The sequence below is a fragment of the Lissotriton vulgaris genome, unplaced genomic scaffold (genome assembly GCF_964263255.1).
Source record: "Lissotriton vulgaris unplaced genomic scaffold, aLisVul1.2 SCAFFOLD_303, whole genome shotgun sequence".
NCBI lineage: Eukaryota > Metazoa > Chordata > Amphibia > Caudata > Salamandridae > Lissotriton > Lissotriton vulgaris.
The window spans coordinates 716,356-737,883 of NW_028246227.1; the positions used below are offsets into that span (position 1 = coordinate 716,356).

The following is a 21,528-nucleotide window of genomic DNA, read 5'->3' on the forward strand; positions in this document are numbered from 1 at the left end:
AGTGTTAACTACTTCCACACAGTCGTGTGTGGCGGGATTCGAATTAACTGACGGTAACAGTGTAGCAGGATTTAGAACGTTGCAGCGTCTGATTTCTATGTGTGGCTGGAACAGTGTCAATTCATAACCTGTTAAACGTGCAATTGTCAAATGCTGAGTCTGTGTTCGATTTAAAAGAACTTCCACGGAGTGTGGAACTTGTACTGTCAGGGAGTGTCCCAATACTATGGAATCACTTTGTCTGATAGCTAGTGCTGTGGCTGCAACTGACTTGAGGCACGCAGGCAGAGCCTGGGCTACAGGATCTAATGTGCTCGAAAAATAAGCACAGGGCTTGTATTGTCCTGCTTGATCTTGTGTGAGAACAGATAATGCTGTACCTTCACGTTCAGTGACGAAAAGTGTAAAAGGCTTACTGTAGTTCGGTGTAGCTAGGACTGGAGCTTGGCATAGAGCTTTCTTTAATTCATTAAAACTAAGTGTATGTTCAGATGTCCAAGGGAGGACAGTCGATACGGCTGCCTCCTGTGTCGTTAACTGTATCAGTGGCTTGGCTAGAAATGCATACTGAGGAATCCATTGTCGGCAATAAGAAGTGAGGCCGATAAAAGCACGTACCTCCTTCTGGGTCTTGGGCTGAGGAAGACTCGCTATTAACTGGATACGGTCAGGTGTCAACTGCCTACCCCTCTTGGACAGCAAGTGGCCTAAATAGATTACTTGCTGGACACAGAATTGGAGCTTTGAAGGGGACACCTTGTGCCCCGTCTCGGCTAAGAAATACAAGACTGTAAGGGACGCTCGCTCGCAAGCACGTTCAGAACGGGCTGTGATCAGTAGATCATCGACATACTGGAGCAGGGCAGTGTCAGTTGGCATGTGAATATTATCTAGTTGTCTCTTAAGTGCTTGACTGTAAATACTAGGACTTTCTGTGAAACCTTGAGGAGCTCGTGTGAACATATAGCTCCTTCCATTTAAACAGAATCCGTAAAGAAACTGGCTGTCTGGATGAATGGGGACACTGAAAAATGCGTTCTTGAGGTCTATGACTGTGAAAAATGAGGCTTCGGAATCAATGGCTGTCAATAGGGAAGAAATATCTGGGACAACTGGGTACTGGGGAATAATACATTTATTGAGTTCTCGAAGGTCAATCACTAATCGATATACTGGGGGTGCATTTGGATCAGTGCGTTTCATGACTGGAATGATCGGAGAATTACATACATTGGAGTCAGTTTCTACAACTACTCCTTGAGCGATGAGCTCGTCAATAATTTTGGATAAGGCTGCTACAGCCTCAGGTGGCAATCTGTACTGTCTGATTCGTGGTAACACTACACCTGGCTTGAGAGTCACACGATGGGGTGTGATTTGCATATAGCCTACATCAGTTGGACCTTGTGCCCATAAATGCTGTGGAACATTGGACAATCTTGGATCAAAATCTTGTAATACATAGTGACCCTTGAAGTCACGTAGGAACAAGCGTATTCCCTCTGGGGAGCAGCAAATAACTGCACCTAATTCTTTCAGTGTTTTAATGCCTAACAAATTTTCTGGGCATGACTTTGTAAGTAACAGATCAGTAGTGCGGGACAATGGACCTACTTCTAGAGTTACTGGCTTTGATATTTCGTTTACAATAGGTTTACCTGAAAATCCAAGGGAAACATTTCTTGAGCCTGAGAGCGGAGCCCCTGGAACTTCGGCGTGGCTAATGGTGGTCCTACTTGCCCCTGTATCAATCAGAAACTTTCTGTCTTTCCCTAATACTTGACTGTGTACATAGGGACCCTCTTGATCTACAGGTATCTCGATGAGAGGCAAGCCTACCTCCCTCTCTAGGCTGTTTCATGAATATGGCTGATACTCTGGATACTCGGACTGTGCATACTGGTACATCTGCTGTGTAACATGCTGTGTTGCAGCGATAGGCTGCGGTACTGTAACTGTCTGTGGTGCATTCTGTGGTAACTGGGAAGTCTGTGAAACTTGTTCTTGTCTAGGCGGACGTGGTCTTTCTTTAGTCTTACCGGTAGCTATGTTGTGTTTCAGAACTGCACACTCGTTTATATAATGACCTGGCTGTTTACAATAATTGCAGGTCCCTTTAACAGGAACTGCAGGATGACTGGCTTGATTCGGACCCCTCTTCTGACTGTCTTGTGGGACAGATTGTGCAACTAGTACTTTCATTTTCGTGTCTTTCATACGTTTTCTTTCATGATCCTGTTCTTCTCTGATTCTATTCTGGTGATATTGGAGCATCTGTAACATTTGGGACGGGGTATTAGCTTGCCAGGTACTTTCGACTTTCAAAACTCGATTCTTAACTTGGGGACTTGAATTCTCGACTAATTTAGTAACAAAGAGATGAGGGTATGACTCGCTACTTGTCTTGAGGCCACTGTTTATACTAAAGCATTTCTCAAATCTAGAATAAAAATCACTAATGTCTTCGTCTTGTTTCTGTTTACAGGCTGAGATTGCATCCCAGTCTTCCTTTTTAGTTGCTAATAATCTGGGCAAAACTTGAATTAATAATTCAGGTAATTCTTTACATTTCTCTCCAAGACCGGTACCTGGTACTCGTGCCTTATCTTCAGCTTCTAGGACTGCCCAATCGATCTTTTTCTCTCCCACCTCCCATTCTTTTTCCTTGAGTTTTTCGTATACCCCTGCGGGCAACAGGACCTTTAACATTTTAATTATATCTGGATACGTGTATTCTCCCATACGGAGCATGTCTTTTAATTCTCTATGGAACCCTGCTGGATCTTTGTCATGACAGGGAATTAATTTCTTCATCTCTAAGAGTTCCATCTTTGTAATCGGGGTGTAAACAAACACTCGCTCTAGTTCGCCACCCGTTCCTCTAACTGGGTGGACTTCTCGTAACGGATTCTGTCTGTCTATGTAAAACGGTTTATTTTCTGGGGGTGAGACATGAACGAAATGCGGGTTTAAAAACGTTCTATATTTGTGGCGCTGTTCTAGAATGACACTAATTAAATCGGTACCTAGACCTTTCCATCTATACTGGAGTAACTCGTTCAGAACATCATGTAACGGACCTGGATCGGAATGCTGACCCTCATACAGAGTAATGAGGTGCTGGATCATATACATACCCACCAGTCGCTGCTCGGCTGGGGGCAGTTTCAGAAACATTTGTGCCACTATTTCGTCGGGAAAAGTGGTAGAATCAGTAATCCATCGGACTGCTGATCGGGCTAGTTCTTGTTCATGCATAGTACTTAACTCACTGTAACCGATTTGTGATTTCAGAATATGATCGGTAGCTTGAAATACTTGTTCTAGAGAACCTTGTTCTGGTGCTGGATGAGGAACAGTTTTCTTGTAATCTAGACGTGAATGTCGGTCGGAAAGTCTAGTTCTACCCACATACGCTATTCTGGTGGGATTCTCGTCGTCTACCTCTTCAGTAGAAGAGTCATTTTCTTTCTCGCTGACTTGTGCTTCTTTGCGTTTCTCGTGTAACCTTATTATTTCTTTACGAATTTTCTTGTACATACTCTCTATACTACTGATGGTCTTGTGCTTACCCTCGGCTATATTCTCACTCCACCTTGTCAGGATTCTCATTTCGGCCGGATCTTTGGAAGGGTAATCTTGTTCTCTTATTAAACAATTAATCAGAAATTTTAATAACATGAGCTGGATCTCAGCTTTCCTTTGAGACATGGCTTCGCCAATACTTTCTGGATCATCCCCTGTACGGATGAAACGATATATTCTGTCTAGATCTTCTTTCATGTCCGGTAGGGTGTCCAAATACCCGGTCACCCGTCTTACACGGATGGAATATATAACTGTACTATCATCACCTGTAACTGGATCATAGCGGCATTCAGTAAGGGCTCGTCGGATTTCTGCAACGGACTTATACTTAGGCGTACGCTGTAACGCACGTTCATGTAACTCGACTGATGTTACACGTTGGTGTGGTGGCGGGGTACCAGAAGGACCTCCTCCTGCGGCCCCTAAACTGGAATTGTCGACTGATACTCTTCGTGCTGGTAGAGTGGGAAATTGTAATGTAGGCTGGACCGGGGGTACCGTAGCAGGTGCCCCGGTGACTGGAGGAGCAGGATTTACATTATTTATGGGAGCTGGCGGAACAGGATTTGCATATTCTGGGACTGTGTCGTCCAAATAGGACGAGATGAAAATATCAGCTGCGGTCGGTTTGTGACGTAGCTTGGTCGGAACCAACGGTGGCGGAAAATTGCTGGATGCCTCCGGGGTTGCTTTTGGCAAGCCCTCGGCGAGAAGAGGGTACATACCCTTAATGAGGGCATTCCTCTGTCTGTCTGACTGTTCGGTTTTAACTCGTTCACCTATCTCGATTAATTCCCTTTCTTGGGCTCGTTCTAAGGATTCTCTACTTAATTCTGACTTTCTGATTTCTTTTTCGGTTCTTTTATGAGATTCTTTGCACCATAACTCGATGGCATCTTTCTGTGACTGTCTGGCTTTCTTTTTCCATAATGCCTCTTCTACTCTCATGATGCACTCGGCATCCCACGTACCTGATACGGGCCATCTATACTTTTCCTCTAACTCTTTGGTGTATTCCACCCATAAATCTAGATACAATATGGCACTTATGCCATGCTTCTGATACATAAAATGACCTGGACTGTCCCTAGGCGGGACAGGAACTGCTGCTTCTAGCAGACCTTTTCTGGTTTTTAACTGACGTAATTTAGAAAACAAGGGCATGACGGAACTGTAATCTAGACACAATACAATACACAATGAACACGATAATTACACCACATTCATACCACGACGTTAAAATACATGCAGAACATTTAGAATAACAGTTCGAACAGAATACTACCTGGAATACTGAAAACAGAATACACGAATTTTCTCGAGAACAGAACTGACTAGAACAGAACTAGCTGCACTGCTGAAACAGTACGAAACTTACCGGTCTCATAAAGAGACACGTCAGGACCCGCATCCACCGAAGTGGACACTTCGTTTTGGGTCTGTGTACCACCAAAACCCACGGACCAGAGTTAATTAAATTGACCCTGTCTAGATACTACCCCAGCAACGGTACTCACCGGGCAGCAAGAACGGAAGGCCTCGGACTGGACTGGACTGCTTCGACGCCGGACGGACGAACTTCGGACTTCTGTTACGGGTGGGCCTCCGGATACCTCGGACCTTGGACTCTCGGCTTGGGCTCTGGTCGGGACTCGCCGCGTTCCTCCACCGCCTCGTCTGGATGCTGGACCGCCACCTCCGTCTCCTCCGTGGGCCTGAGGGATACTTGAAGCAGAAATATCTGCACGTGCACGGTATGGTTCCGTCACGGCTGCAGAGGGTCAGGGGGCCGGCGTGGCTTCACCGGCGCGTGGGGAAAGGGCAAGTCCCTATTCGGGCGCCATTATGTGGTATATAAATAAATAATACCGGATCTAGGTTTTACTGGACATAGCAATGACAGATAGCTCAATAAATAAGAGTCAAGATTCGAGGTAGTAGGAGTTTTGCAGGTTTAATACAGCATAAAGGACAGGAACAGGACAACCTGCACGGGAACAGAATGGCAGCTGCCGGGGGCAGGAAGGGAAGAGAGCTCTAACTTTTAATAACAATGTACAACATATATATACTAAAACAATAGCATTACAGTGAATACAGTAGGCGTAGCAGTGGGTGGAGCAGAAGGCGTGACGCGTAGCAGTCGCGAAAGATAAGAGTGAAAGTGGGTGTAACAGGGCGTATACATAGACATGTGATGCAAACGTAACAGAATATGTCATGAATGGGGCGGAAACATGGAGGGGGCTACCTAAGGAGCCGGGACCTCTGACCTAATGGTGCGCGCAAACTGGCAATGACGTGTTACTAGGAGGAGCTGGGGGCTATGAACTCTGTGCTAGGAGCAGAGACTGAAGTCTGGAGAGTCAGGGCAACATGTACCTAAACCCTATCGAGTATCTAATGTTTAGAGAACATGTTGATATAAACTAGAAGTCAGGAGGGGAAAGGCTAACAGACTCTAAGACTGGAGCATGCATTATTCTACATGTAGTGCGTGATGAAGAATATTAAATGACCATTAAATACAGTATTTCTCTTACATAGAGACGTAAAGGCTAGACAATGACGGAAACTATTGATGCGATTCAGTAGCTTAGGAATGCAGAGAAGGAGGGCTGGACTGATAACTAGAATCATAACATACTCTTGGCAGACTCGTAGGCAGAGCCAGGCTGAGCCGGGCACTATGAGGCAGGAAGTAAATGAAGGGTCGAGGATACAGGTGGGGGCCGTATCGCTCCTCAGCGAGGGTTCAAGAGACAGGAGCTGAATCTGGTGTCCGGGCCCTTTTGAGGCCTAGAAACGGGGACTTTACAATGAAATAACGTGCACACTGAGAAACGTGGCAACGTAGCTGTACATAGGCCTAAAACTCGTAGCTTTCACGAAGACTGGAAACTGGCATACCAGAGATGGACACAACTGTAATTGCGTCTTTAATCAAACATGGGGAGTACATATGCATATTAATCATGCACACATAACATAAGATGGAGGACACGTAGGGACACAGAACATGGCAAAATTTACTTTTCCACAATGCATTCATGAGCATGATTGCCTTCATTGATGGTTTGATCAGCATAGCTGACAGAAGGTCGTACCTGATCGATGCTGCTTTCATCTTGTACTTCACTACCCCTCAATCGTAGTGGTGAAGTCTCCACGAATGCCGTCATCAGGATAGGTAGCCGCTGGGGGCAGCACAATGCATGAGCCGTTACCGGACCCAACAAGGTTTCTGCGTCCAATGGCACATCCGATTGTAGTGTCAAACAGGTGTCCAACACGCATTCTTCGCCGCATAGCAAGCACCTTAATACAGGCATAACACAACGTTGCCACATTGGTCTAAATGAAAGAAACCAAGTCATGTTCAAGTCCCGTAGCCGTGCTAGTCCAAGGACTCTAGTTATGCGGTCCCGGTAGCCAATGGCTAGAATCGTTTCTTCCCTTGTCGCAGGTGTTTTGTCTGTGACATGGTTTGCCATAGCGAAATAACAGGATCAAAAATAGGATGCCTGCCACCAGTCCCAAAAGGAGAGGAAGTCCGCCAAAGATGGAATGGACAAAGTCTGGAAAGATACCCAGAATGGCTTTAAATGGGGTTAAGGCTCCCGAAAACACTGTCTTAAATACACTTGAGACACCACTGGTATCAGAAATGTTTAAGATTTCGTTCAGTAATTCTGCGAAATGTATGGGGGAATTAGTTGATAACAATGAATGAATCTATGCCGTTGTCCTTGCAACTTGGAGATCATACGTTTCTTTTGATGACGTTAGCCTGGTCGGCATCTGTAGGAGCACTGTCTTCATTCTGCTTAAAGTATCAATTCGAATAGAAGCAATTTTCAAGTTGGGCCATAACCTTGCCTCCCTGTCTGGGGAATCGCTGGGGAACAATACCCGTTCACAGCACATGACCTTTGTAGTCACAGTTATGAGATAAGGTTTTCCGGGCAGCAAACTACAACATCTGCGATCTACTATTAGAATGTAACTCCCGTTCGAGAGTCTCCTAAAAAATGGTTCTATTTGTGTTGCAGGTGTGCCTAGCTGGTGACATTAAACGTTATTTGAGGTCCCTTCACAGGCTCCATGCAAACTAATACCCCGACACAGAAGTGTACCGCTTAATGACCTCGCGCAATTATTGCCACTAAGAAACACTTTCTGGCCTTTATTACTGACACAAGCATGTGTATAGGGTAAGTTCCATGTTGACTTAATGTACCCTTTACCCAACCTTTCATACTGGCCTGCCTGTATATATTTTTGGCAGTACTGAAACCTGAAAGTAGATATCGGAATATTTATTATCCCATGTATTATCCATTCAATGACAGGTCGTTCTGACATTGTCAATGGTAATCTTTCGAGTTTTTCAATGCTCAGGATTGTATAATCAGCACCCTTCTGCGCCATACTGATTTGTTTATCAGTAAGGTTAAAGATATTAAATAATGACGTTGTGTTGATTAAACGCCAAGGCACATAGCCTGAACGCAGGTTTTGTAACGTCCAGCCAAGCTGTACAATAGAACGCAATTGGGACTGACCGTGTTGTAACAACAGTAAGTTTTGCGATATTATATCGATTGCTGAAGACGCAATGCTGTCCAAAGAATATATTCTGGAAGACAGAGTCATTAACCTATTGTCCACAACAGAAAGCGATTTTTCCAAATGAATACGGTCAATTTCCCGTATTTTCTCTGCTGTCTCAATTTGAGCTTCTTTCCAGGCTTCGTTATAAGCTGCATATATAGAGGCCGCTATGAAACGTTTTTGACGCTGTTTGCGTGGTCCCATGATGAAATCACGCAAGTCAGCACCTTCTGTAAGTAAAGTTAGGTGTTGCTTAATTTCTGCCAGTGTGGATGTTTGTAGCCATTGAAGGCAGAGCTTGCCCACACTGTAAGTGGTTATTATCCCTGGATGTTGTCTTTGGGAATATCTAGGGTCTGGCCTGGTCAATGTGAACCCCTGTATTTTGTTCAGGAATCAGTCTTGACAGTTATTTGTATCTGTGGGCCAGATCAACCATTGTTTCCATTCAGGATGTGTTCTGTTTTGGTTTAATATATGGTTTACGTCTATCTCAACATCTATAGAGCTATTACTATTCACTGTTGGCTTTGGAATAGACGGTTTGTTTAAATCTTTGATTTTGGCTAAGCCAAGACAGGTAGTTTGTTGAATAGTGTCATTCAAAAATATAATTTGTTCTGGGATCATGCAGGCTCTAAACAATGATTCTATACCTTGTACTTGCCAATCTCTTGTACCCCAAACAGTTTTTGCTTCAATGTTATTGTTCCAGAAATCAAAACCAAATGTATTCATTTGCTCAAAAAATGAATCAGAATATATCAATTTTGTGTTTGTAAGCATGGTCTTTGTACCTGTCTTATTTGACAATTTGAAATACAATGTTTCTGCATTACTTGTGTTAAACCCTGAAAAGTATGAATATTTATCATAAAATGTTTTCGAGCTACCTTTTGGAGGAGTAGCACAATGTTCCCATTGGTTATAATTTAAAACATTTCTAGGTTGTGCAGATTTATGTAGATAATGGTTACCATAGTGGTTGTAGCAGAACATCTCATCATAGATAGACAAACCCTGCAAATAATCATGTTCTGTAAATTTAGCAGACATCACAAGATCAGACATCATATCATTAATACTTTCAAAGTCCCAATCATCAGCAAATGTGCTTGGTTTTACAAAGTCACTCAATGAGATCTTAAATTGGTGTAGATACTTCAGGATTTCAACCGGACCATAGATTTCATAATCAGTATTGTCCCATGCTACCCCGCCGGGGATAGGGTTGGCTGTAAGGTTGACTGAAGAAAGTTCTCTTTTCTCGACGTGTGAAGATGTGTGTGGTTTAAGGACCAAGTTGATTTTCTGGCTTGCTGTGTCCATTTTAGCATATTTTCCCTCAATGAAATGTCCCAAGCATAGTACCATGATGAACCAAAGTATGAGGACAAATGCACCTAAGGCCACCCAAAATTCAATCCATGGAGAAATCAGATAGGTTTCTTTCAGCTGTTGAAAAAGTTCCTTAGTTTTATCTTTAAAAGTTTTTATTGATGGCTGTTTCTTAGATTCACTCAGATCTTCAGAGAAATCATCGAAGTTGATGAAGTAGCCGGATGCCGTTCTGTCAATTGTTCCAATTGCTTCTGGATTACTTCTTGTTCTAGAAGTTTCATTTGTTACTTCATCGTAGGTTGGTGTGTCTCGACTAAATGTTTTTATTTGGGTTTTTAGAGGTTTAAGTTCCATTGCTTTGTTGCATAGTCCTTGTTGATTTACTGTAGAGTTTTCGAATGTTATTAGTCTCTCAGTTTGAACCTCTGTATTTGTAGCAAACGTTGGTGTTCTGCTACTTCTTGGGAGTCCACTTGGCCTACTATTTGTTATCGGCCACATGATTGTGGTTTTACCAGGTCGATGGATACAACTCTGTTCTCCTTTTTACCAGCAAGGGGCGGTAGTACTACTGATCTTGTCCCGTTGACAGACAGGACAGGAACTGCTTTTCTGTAAGAAGGCCCAAATTCCTTCTTTACCGCGATCTTCTCTCTGACTAGATCCCCGACTTTTGGAATCCAGACAGGCCTTGCTGGGACAGGTGGTTTTTCTTCAGTGGTTGTTGGCTGTTGTTTCAACTTTATGTTGCTCAGGTCTTTCCTTGTTTCATTTAAGTCCTGCAAAATAGCCAAACGATCTTTGATATCAAAGCTTTTGTCTTTAACCACTGAAGTCTGACTATCAAGATCTTGGATCATCATTCTAGTCCCAAACAATAGTTCGTACGGACTGAATCCCCTCAGAGAATCTCTTGGCAGGTTATTTAGACTACGTTGGACACTTATTAGATGTTTGACCCACCCAGCTCCTGAACCTAATACCTTTGCTGTTATAGATTGCTTTATGTCACGGTTTTTTCTTTCTATGATTCTGTTTCCCTCAGGATGAAATGGACAAGAGTACCGCAATGCAATGCCCATGCTGGTCATGGCCTCCGTATAAGCCCGAGAGCTAAAAGCAGGACCCTGGTCAGAATGTAGCATGCCAATTGCGTATGTGCCGATAAAGACTCGCAAATCTTTTATAACAGTTCTGGCGTCAGCCGGTCGCTGGGGCCACATCCATGTGAATCTCGTACATGAATCCACTGCGACCAAGATATATTTATAGTTACCATCCCTTTGTAAGGGACCACAGTGGTCCAGATAAACACAGGCTAATGGTTTGTCTGAGATTAGAAGGGGCGTCTGCGCTGGTCGTCTCACTGTTGATACCTTCATTCTTTGACATATTTCACATTCTAGAACATAGTTCCTTGTCTGTCTTCTCATTTGAGGCCACCAGTATCTCTGCTTTAATAATGATACTGCGGCTGAAACGCCAGCATGTACAGAAGCAAGCCTTTCGTGTGCCGCTATGATGAGTCCTAACCTATGTTCCATGTTTGGAATTGCCCTATCCCCCCCTCCAGGGATTCGAGCAAACGGAACATTATTTGCATCAGTTATGTATGAGTACTTTACTGGAAAGCCTTTCGGGAGTGTTTCTATCGCTTTTTTTACTGTTGCGCTGACAGCCTGTAATATTTCGCTGTCTATTTTTGTTTTTGACCGGGTGATGGCAGCTACGGAAGCCGTTTGTACAGCTGCCTTCGCGGCCTCATCAGCCAATTAATTCCCTGCAACGTGAACGCCATCACGTTGATGACTCAGTGTATGGATCACGTGAGTCTTTTGTAGTTCTTTTTGCAAAAGAACTACTTGTTCCCAAAGAATTTTATGCTTGATTGTGCCTCCTTTTGCATCTTTAAAGCCGTTTTGAGCCCAGATCTGCAAGTATTCATTATAAGACTGGACGCAGTAATACGAATCACACACTATGAGTGTGGGGAATTCTCGATCGGTATTTTCAAGCGCCATTTTGAATGCTCGTAGTTCTGCTCTTTGAGCTGTGCAATCTCCTAGAGATTGCGTTTTAGTGACCAGTGGTTTAAATTTTCCTTCGTGCCAGCGACCTTTAACGATCGCGCACGCAGCACTGTAAGCTTGTTTACCCCCTACTGCGGGTTGTGCTGATCCGTCTGTAAATATTATACAGCCGTAATGTTCTAGAGGTAAAATTTCGGTTGGCAGAGGACATTCGAATTCATATTGGAGAAATTCTTGTGTTTTCAGGTTGGGATCAAATTCGTATACCACGTCTGTTGCTGCAAGAGAATTAGCCCATTGTATCCATCTTGGATGGAGTGCTTTAGCATTCGGAATGCTAGCCTTCGTTACCGCCTCCAGGGCTGGTATCGGTGTTACGATGATTATTCATTTACCTTGTGCTAAGGCTCTTTCTTTTGCTACAGCAGTCTGTACCGCGGTTAGAATTTTTTCCGTTGGGCTGAATTTCATTTCAGCTTTTGTGTACAAGTGTGATTTGTATGCAATTGGTACCTTTTCTCCCTCATTAGAGGTCAGGTATGTGAATCCGCATCTTCCTGGGATGACTCGAATCACAAGGTTGCGTGTGTTGTCACGTGTTTGTAATTTTGTTTTAATTAACATGTCTGTTTGTAAAGATCTCAAAATTTCTGTGTGTTTTTGAGTCCAATTGTTTCTTTTAAAATCTGGTTTTATTAGATCATAACGGGGTTTGACCCTTTCTGCGTAATTTATAATGTAAGTTCTTCCGAAATTCAGGAAGCCTAGAATTGATTGTAGGTTTTTTAGTGTTCTAGGCGCTTGGATTACAGCACATTTCTCTAGGAAATTGTCAGCCAGGCTTTTGCCTTCACTTGATAGTTCATATCCTAAAACAGGACTGTTAGATGGGCAATTCTTGACTTTTTAAAGTTGAATTTGTAACCCTCTGCTGCGAACCCAAGTTTATGGTGTTCACTCTCTTCAAGTGAGTATCCAAGTCGTCATCTGTTAGATAGATGTCGTCGACATAAGATAATGCCTCATCATCATAGGTTTGTAGTAACTCTGTTACTCTCGCTGAGAATAATCCTGGGCTGTTCTTGAACCCCTGGGGCAAACGACAGAATTTTTTTTGCGCGCCATTTATTGACAACGCGGTCAAATATCTGCTCTCTGGTGCTATATTCTGACAAAAGAATCCATTAGAGATGTCTAACGTTGTTTTGTACTTTTTGCGCACTATGTTATTCATTAGTGCAGCACTATGCAAGTTTTGTACTGCAAATGTTTTGCAACATGAGTTAAGGTGTCTGTAGTACAAAACTAGACAATATGAATTGTCCGGTTTGGAGACAGGAAACAAAGGGTTGTTCATTTGTGAGGTGCAAGTTTCAATCACCCCCTGGTATTCAAGTTGATCTAGGATCTCTTTTACCTGTTTTTTTAGCTTCTTGCTTAGTTGGGTACTGCCTCTGTGCAGTAGGTTGTGATTTTAACTGGATTTTGTGAGGAGGAGAGTCCTCATCCCATCCCGCATGATTTTTATATAAAGCAGGAGCTTGAGCTACTGCCCACTTTCTTGCAAGTGTATATTTTTTATGTATTGGAATATGATTTGAGAAGGCAGGCATAATTATTCCTTCGCCATGAGGGCACTCGCTGACAAACTCTGGTGGCCAGTCTTTTTCAGCTAGAAGGATGTCATAGCCCTTGGAGAGATTATCCCAAAATAGACCCCTTATTTTCCTAGTCTTATCCCCCTCTATACGTAATGTTATTTCATATATTTTATGGGGTTTGCTAACTCTGGTATCTGCAGTTTCCACTTGAATGTATTCATTCGTGTCCACTGTCTCCAGATGATTCATAAGGACTTTGCGAGCTATGCTCACTTCTGCTGTGCTGTCTAGCATTGTCTGAGCCCATTCTCCGTTTTTCAGCTGTGTCCTCAGTATTCTCGGCATTGTTGATTACTTTAATACTGGCTACCTTCTTTTTTGGAAATTGTAATTTTTTATTCAGATGAGCAGGCTCCTTGTCTTTGGACTTGACGTGCTCTTCCCTGTGTTCTGATCGTCCTCTTCTTTCCGATTTCTGAGAGGAAGTCTGAAAAGATTGAGAGGGACGTGTATCAATTTCTTGATATCTATCAGGTTTTTTTATATTATCCCTATTTCTAAGGTTGTATTTTTTCCCAGAGGGCTCCCTCTTGGGAGACCTGCGTCCTTGGTTTGGAGATCTTTCTCTCCGCCGAGGAGACCTTCCTCTGGATTGGAATCTTTTTTCTTTAGGATTGGATTGTTTATTTCCATCCCAGCTCTTTTTTTGAGTGTTTAAATTATTTTTAATAAATACCTTTTCAGGACTTTCAATTAGTTGCGGTTTTACCGGTATTCCACCCGAACTATCTCTTCCTAGTTCTTCATAGGATTTTTCTATGATTATGGCAATTTCAGGTGGTTGGTCTGCTATATCTGTTTCTTTTAACCTTTGGCGGATCGCCACATTTGCTGCTTCTCCCTTTATGTTGGCTAGTAATATTGCAGAGACCTGCTTGAAGTCTTTCAGTAATTTCATCCCGAGAGTTAAAGCGGGTTCTGGACCGTATTCATCTTGAATTTGTTTTAGCACATCTGGTATTACTGACATGGATGGTACACCATGTGTTTTTGTGTAAATGGAAGCAAAGACTGTTCCCCAAGTGTCACAGTCCTCCACGTGTGGTGCGATTCCCATAGGAAGACAGATAGTCAGAATCCTGTGTTTTTCCACCGGGGTGGTGTCTGGAAACACGCCTCTATTTGAGTGATTTTTTTGTGCTAGCCAGAAAGGTATTTGTTCCCGTTTTGCGGGTACTTTACCTAGACAGGACTGTATGTTCTGTGGTGTAATTTTATTTGTGTTCCCCTGATGAGGGGTCAGCTGTGGAATTTTAATTGCTGGTTGGACCGTTGAAGTCCGCATTACATATTGGACTAATTGTCTATGTATTTTTATTAATTGTTTTAGCTGTGCTAAAAGATCTGCTGCAGACATTCCTTCAATGTCTGGATGTGGTGTGTATCCAGCTGGGACCGGCCACGTCGCTCCTGGTCTACCTAGTGGACTGAGCCTGGTGATGTGATTATTATGTTTTAGGGCGCCATTAAACAAGAGCAGGTGCTCTTGGAATTTGAGTGGTATTTCCACCTCCTCAAAAGGAATGTACTCATCAGGAGGTTCCTCTGTTTTGTAATAGTGGAAGACCTTTGTTACAGCGTTTGCTGCTGGAAAGTTTATCCATGAATAGAATACCTCTGTCTGCCGATATTCGTGTGCCTCAATTACAAATATGACTGTACCACCTCTTGGTGTCAGTCCATTTTCTATACGTTTTAAAGTTATAGATTTCCTTATGTTGACCGGGATGAGTATTATATCCGGGTCATTTTCCTGCAGAGTATTATCAGCTGCTAGGAGTTCAGCTGCTATTCTAGCTGTCTCCCTTTCTTCTTCACTGTCTGTCATTTTACCGACAGGAAGGTTATTCTGTTTTGTTTACAGATCAGGTTTCCACGGAAACAAAGATTAGATCCACAATATTTTGGAACAGTGTATCCTTCAACGTTGAATAAACCAAGAACCATACATAGGAGTCTCCTCCTGCGAGGTTTGGCGGATATAACCTTTCACCCACTCCAGACGTCTTTGGAGAATTATGGGAAAAAAGGGGGTCTGTGTGAAAAAGCACGACTGAGTTACTCTAATGTCTTGCGTTAGTTTTATCGCCTTTCCAAACGTTTGGGAGCCATGTAGTGTAGTTCCTATTATCCCAATAGGCTCTGCGCATTGGAATAATACCTTCAATAGTATAGACCTAGGGCAGAGGTTAACTAGGTCTTCTACTGACGATATTAGACTTAAAGTTTTGTGTTTGCCAGCTAGCTCAGAGTTCACTAGAAACTTTCTCGAATAGGCAAGGAGGGTTTTAACCTCCCTGGATAGACAAGAAGGGATTTAGTTTCTGACAACCATAGAACATGACAACTTTGCTCTCCCCTAATCAAGAGTGTATCTCTAGAGTCGTGTGAAAACAAAAGACAACTTATTTTACTCAGTCAGTACGTGCATTCTTAGTTTCACCAGATTGTAGAGAAAAGGAAGAGACGGGCGTGTTCAATAAAAGATGGTATTTATTGATCAGTCTCTTTTCTCGTACAAGAGAAATGGATCGCTACTATTGTAATACTTAGAGTTGAGTAAAGTGCATATAGTAAAAGCAGAATTATAAAGTAATACTGTAAAAGCATTGATATGGTTTCTAAGCCATATGATGTTTTAAAATGGATAAAATAGATACATACATATATACATTGGCTAATCGTACTCAACTGGTGCTTCTAACCACGCCTACCCCAGTGTACCTGACCTAAGCCTAATACGTGGGCGGGAGTAGATAAGTAACAGTTTAAGTTTAGTTTGCTTTGCCAAGGGACTGACTCAAGAATTCTCTGTAAGGGGTTATTCAGTTCTGTACCTGAGTTCTAGAATGGTGGAGGGCTGGTATCTCGTATCCCAGGTCTCGATATTCCAGTTGCCTGAGAGGGCTGCTTGGAAACGCCGGAGCTGGATTTCTCGGCAGGAGAAAGGCAGCGTCTCTCTCTCAGCGCGTCAGGAAGGCGGGGCAGCGCCTGTGGGCTTCGCTCTCTGCTGGGCTCCTCGGCAAGTCTCGCTGCTCCAATCTCGTCCCCACCGCGTGTGTTTGCTTAAGGCAATGTCGGTAATATTTATACCTGAAAGGTGCCGAGATTGACGTAAGGATGGACATATATACGTCAATAAGGATGTCATACGAACGGGTTCGTTCGCACATTCTTTACTGAAGTTCTCGGTGAAATCAAAACAATGGCTACGGGAAAATCCCAGGTCCCGGTAGGTTTGATTTGTTTTGAGAACTCTGTATGCCTTATCAGGGGCTGGAGGAATAGTGCTTGCCTAATTAGATGGCATGCGTTATGACCTAATCAGATAACGCGCTTCTGTGCCGTGGTGTGGCTCAATCAGATAACGTTTTTTGCACCGTTGGATGGCTGCTAGTTAATTATTAACCAAACCAGGGTCAGGAGTAGGGGGATCGATACAGTACCTATAGAAATACATCACAAGATAGAGGGACGGAAGGGATAGGTGGGAAGGTAACACTCTGTTCCAGACCTGGTGGGAGGGAGGGAGGGATGGAAGGGAGGGACGAGGGAAGCGATTATTACAGCCCAGACGGCACAAAGTACTACGTTTTCTTTTAGATTAAGCGCATTATGACTCTCTCAAGTCTACGAGCACTTTCGGAGTTTATCCACGTACATAATCTTTTTTTTGCCACAACTTAACACGAATGCAGAGGCTTCTTCGCGCCTACCTGTTGCTTGCTCTGCACCTCTTTCCCCGGTTGATCAGCGGCTCGGCTCTCAGCTGGTCTGGTCTTGGGCTGCGTCCTGGCTCACAGCTGATCACAGATGCTGCACAAGTTGGTGAGTTACAGATGGCTCCAAAAAACCCACCCAGATCGACCAGGACAAACAAAACTAACAATGAGGTGGTACCAACGAGTGAAGGAACAACTATATCACAAGTCCCCACATTCCATGGAAAATTGAGAGAGGGGGCTCTTCCTACAGGGATTACAGCCACTACTGATAAGGCAGGAGATAAGGCAGTAGAAACCGTGCTATCTCCAGGAGGGGGAGTTGGTGCTGCTATCCCCTCTTCAGCTTCCATAGTACACAGTAAGAAAGTTCTGCGACCTCCGATCCCTCTTGTACCTCTGCCCTTACCCTTATCAGCTCCTGCAAAAGACAGTAGCATTAAAATTGGCACAAATGACACAAATAAAGTTACTAATGCTACCAATGGCATTAACGCTAAACCACTGAAAGGGGGAAAGAGCGTAGTGAAGCTTGAGGGAAACTTAATCAATATGGTTGTCTATACTGAAGCTACAGAGGGGTCTCTGGAGGGGGGTTCTACAGAAGAAATAGAAGGAGAAACAGTTGCTACTACTGTGATGTATTCCTATAGGTTCTCAATCGATCCCCCTATTCCTGACCCTATTCTGGTTAAACTAACCAACAAGTTAACTAGCAGTCAGCCCATGAGGCAGAAAACCCCCATGATGCAGATACCGTTATCTGACGCAGTCACACTACGGCACAGGAACGTGTTATCTGATTAGGTCATAACGCTTGCGATCTAATTAGACAAGCGATATTCCTCCAGCCCCTGATAAGGCATACGGAGTTCTCATAACAAATCAAACCTATGACAACCTGGAAAAACTGTGCGGCCATTGTTTTGATTTCACAGAGAACTTCAGCAAAAGAATGTGCTAACGAGCAAGTCGTATGACATCCTTATTGACGTATCTATGTCCATCCTTACGTCAATCTCGGCACCTTAAAGGTATAAATATTACCGATCTTGCCCTATGCAAACACACGCGTGGTGACGAGACGGAGCAGCCATACTTGCCGAAGCCCAGAGCAGAGCAGACCCCGCTGGCAGCAGCCCCGCCTTCCTGACGCGCTGAGAACGAGAAGCTGCTTTCTCCTGCTGAGAAACCCAGCACCGGCGCTTCCGGGTAGCCCTCGCAGGCAGCCTGGAATATCGAGACCAGAGAAAGAGATACCATTCCTCATTCATCCTAACTTCCAGGTACAGAACTGAATAACCCCTCACAGAGAATTCTTTAGTTATTCACTTGGCAAAAACAAACTTAACTTAAACTGTAACTTTCTATTCCCGCCCACGCATTAGACTTAGGTCAGGTACACGGGGTAGGTGTATTTAGAAACACCAGTTGAGTACGTTTAGTCAAATGTATATGTGTATGTAATATATTTTATTCATTTTAAACATCTTATGGCTCAGAAACCATATCAATGTTTTTACAGTATTATTTTATACTTCTGCTTTTAATGTATGCACTCTACTTAACTATAAGTATTGCAATAATATCGATCCATTTCTCATGTATGAGAAAAGAGACTCATCAATAAATAACACCTTTTTATTGAACACGCCCGTCTCTTCCTTTTCTCTACAATCTGATGAGACTAAGAATGCACGTACTGACTGAGTAAAATAAATTGCCTTTTGTTCACACGACTCTCGAGATTTACTCTTGATTAGGGGAGAGCAAAGTTGTCATGTTCTATGGTTGTCAGAAACTAAATCCCTTCTTGTCTAATCAGGGAAGTTAAGTCCTTCCTGAACATTCGAGAAAGTTTCTAGTGAACTCTGAGCTAGCTGGCAAACCCAAAACTTTAAGTCTAATATCGACAGTAGTAGACCTAGTTAACGTCTGGTCTAGGCCTTTACTATTGAAGGTATTATTCCAATGCGCAGAGCCTATTGGGATAATAGGAACTACACTACATGGCGCCCAACGCGTTTGGAAAGGGCGATAAAACTAACGTAAGACATTTAGAGTAACTCAGTCGTGCTTTCTCACTCAGACCCCTTTTCCCACAATACTCCAAAGACGTCTGGAGTGGGTGAAAGGTTATATCCGCCAGACCTCGCAGGAGGGAACTCCTATGTATGGTTCTTGGTATAGTCAACGTTGAAGGATACACTGTTCCAAAATATTGTGCATCTAATCTCTGTTTCCATAAGAAACCTGATCTGCAAACAAACAAAATAACCTTCTGGACAGTAAAATGTCAGACAATGAAGATGAAAGAGAGGCAGTTAGATTAGCAACTGAACTCGCAGCAGCTGATGCTACCATGCAGGCAGCAGACGAGGATATAATACTCATCCCGGTCATTAAAAGGAGATCTATAACCCTAAAACTTATAGAAAATGGACTGACACCTAGAGGTGGCACAGTCATATTCGTAATTGAGGCACACGAATATCGGCAGACAGAGGTATACTATTCATGGATACATTTTCCAGCAGCAAATGCTGTGACAAAGTACTTCCACTATTACAAAATAGAGGAACCTCCTAATGAGTACACTCCTTTCGAGGAGGTGGAAGTACCACTCAAATTTCAAGAGCATTTGCTCTTATTTGATGGCGCCCTAAAACATAACAATCACATCACCAGGCTCGGTCCTTTAGGTAGACCAGGAGCAACGTGGCCGGTCCTAGCCGGATACACACCACATCCAGACATCAACGGGATGTCTACAGCAGAGCTGGTAACTCAGCTAAAACAATTAATAAAAATACATAGACAATTAGTACAGTATGTGATGCGGACTTCAACAATTCAGCCAGCGATTAAAATTCCACAGCTGACCCCTAACCAGGGGAACACAAACAAAATTACACCACAGAACATCCAGTCTTGCCTAGGTAAAGTACCGGCTAAACGGGAACAAATACCATTCTGGTTGGCACAAAAAATCACCCAAATAGAGGCGGTGTTTCCTGACACCACCGTGTTAGAAAAACACAGGATTCTGACTATCTGTCTTCCAATGGGAATCGCACCACACATTGAGGACTGTGACACTTGGGGTACAGTCTTTGCTTCTATCTACACAAAAACGCACGGTGTTCCATCCATTTCGGTAATACCAGATGTGCTAAAACAAATTCAAGACGAATACGGTCCAGAACCCGCTTTAACTCTTGGTATGAAATTACTAAAAGACTTCAAGCAGGTCTCGGCTATATTATTAGCCAACATAAAGGGAGAAGCAGCAAACTTGGCGATCCGCCAGAGGTTAAAAGAGACAGATATAGCAGACCAACCAGCTCAAATTGCCAGAATCATAGAAAAATCCTATGAGGAACTAGGTAGAGATAGTTTAGGTGGAATACCAGTAAAACCGCAACTGACTGAAAGTCCTGAAAAAATATTTTTTAATAATAATTCACCAAAAAAGAACTGGGATGGAAACAAACAATCCAATCATAAAGAAAAGAAATTCCAGTCCAGGGGAAGGTCTCCAAGGCGAAGAGATAAATCTCCAAACCAAAGACAAAGGTCACCCCAGAGTGACCCCTCTGGGAAAAGATATAACCTTAGAAATAGGGATAATATAAAAAAGCCTGATAGATATCAAGACATTGATACACGTCCCTCTCAATCTTTTCAGACTTCCTCGCAGAAATCGGAAAGAAGAGAACGATCAGAACAAAGAGAAGAGCACGCCAAGTCCAAAGACAAGGAACCTGCTCAGCTAAAAAAGAAATTACAATTTCCAAAAAAGAAGGTAGCCAGTATCAAGGTAGTTAACAATGCCGAGAATACTGAGGACACAACTGAAAAACGGGGAATGGGCTCAGACAATGCTAGACAGCGCAGCAGAAGTGAGCATAGCTCGCAAAGTCCTTATGAATCATCTGGAGACAGTGGACACGAATGAATATCTTCAAGTGGAAACTGCGGACACCAGAGTTAGCAAACCTCACAAAATATACAAAATAACATTACGTATAGAGGGAGATAAGACTAGGAAAATAAGGGGACTATTTTGGGATAATCTCTCCAAGGGCTATGACATCCTTCTAGCTGAAAAAGACTGGCCACCAGAGTTTGTTAGGGAGTGCCCTCATGGCGAAGAAATAATTATGCCTGCCTTCTCGAATCACATCCCGATTCATAAAAAATATACACTTGCTAGAAAGTGGGCAGTAGCTCTAGCTCCTGCTTTATATAAAAATCATGTAGGATGGGATGAGGACTCACCTCCTCACAAAATCCAGTTAAAATCACAACCTGCTGCACAAAGGCAGTACCCAATTAAGCAAGAAGCTAAAAAACAGGTAAAAGAAATACTAGATCAGCTAGAATACCAGGGGGTGATTGAAACTTGCACCTCACAAATGAACAACCCTTTGTTTCCGGTCTCCAAACCAGACAATTCATATCGTCTAGTTTTGGATTACCGACACCTTAACACATGTTGCAAAACTTTTGCAGTGCAAAACTCGCATAGTGCTGCACTAATGAATAATATAGTGCGCAAAAAATACAAAA

The 21,528-nt window shown here is 43.1% G+C and overlaps 3 protein-coding genes and 2 pseudogenes across 3 annotated transcripts; 1 reads left to right on the forward strand and 4 right to left on the reverse strand.

Moving 5' to 3' along the window:
- Nucleotides 1-1,857: 1,857 nt before the first annotated feature.
- On the reverse strand, nt 1,858-4,752 carry LOC147666026 (uncharacterized). The gene has a single exon (XM_086949314.1). The coding sequence runs from the start codon at nt 4,750-4,752 to the stop codon at nt 1,858-1,860; it is 2,895 nt and encodes a 964-aa protein (XP_086805440.1).
- Nucleotides 4,753-6,999: 2,247 nt separating this feature from the next.
- Nucleotides 7,000-10,044, reverse strand: LOC147666027 (uncharacterized; annotated as a pseudogene).
- Nucleotides 10,045-10,365: 321 nt separating this feature from the next.
- Nucleotides 10,366-12,044, reverse strand: LOC147666028 (uncharacterized; annotated as a pseudogene).
- Nucleotides 12,045-13,391: 1,347 nt separating this feature from the next.
- Nucleotides 13,392-15,062, reverse strand: LOC147666029 (uncharacterized). Its single transcript, XM_086949312.1, has 2 exons — nt 13,944-15,062; nt 13,392-13,874 (listed from the first exon to the last, which is right to left on the reverse strand). Exons 1-2 carry the CDS (start codon nt 15,060-15,062, stop codon nt 13,392-13,394), a joined length of 1,602 nt encoding a protein of 533 aa, XP_086805438.1.
- Nucleotides 15,063-19,249: 4,187 nt separating this feature from the next.
- On the forward strand, nt 19,250-20,914 carry LOC147666030 (uncharacterized). Its single transcript, XM_086949311.1, has 2 exons — nt 19,250-20,368; nt 20,432-20,914. Exons 1-2 carry the CDS (start codon nt 19,250-19,252, stop codon nt 20,912-20,914), a joined length of 1,602 nt encoding a protein of 533 aa, XP_086805437.1.
- The last annotated feature ends 614 nt before the right edge of the window (nt 20,915-21,528 follow it).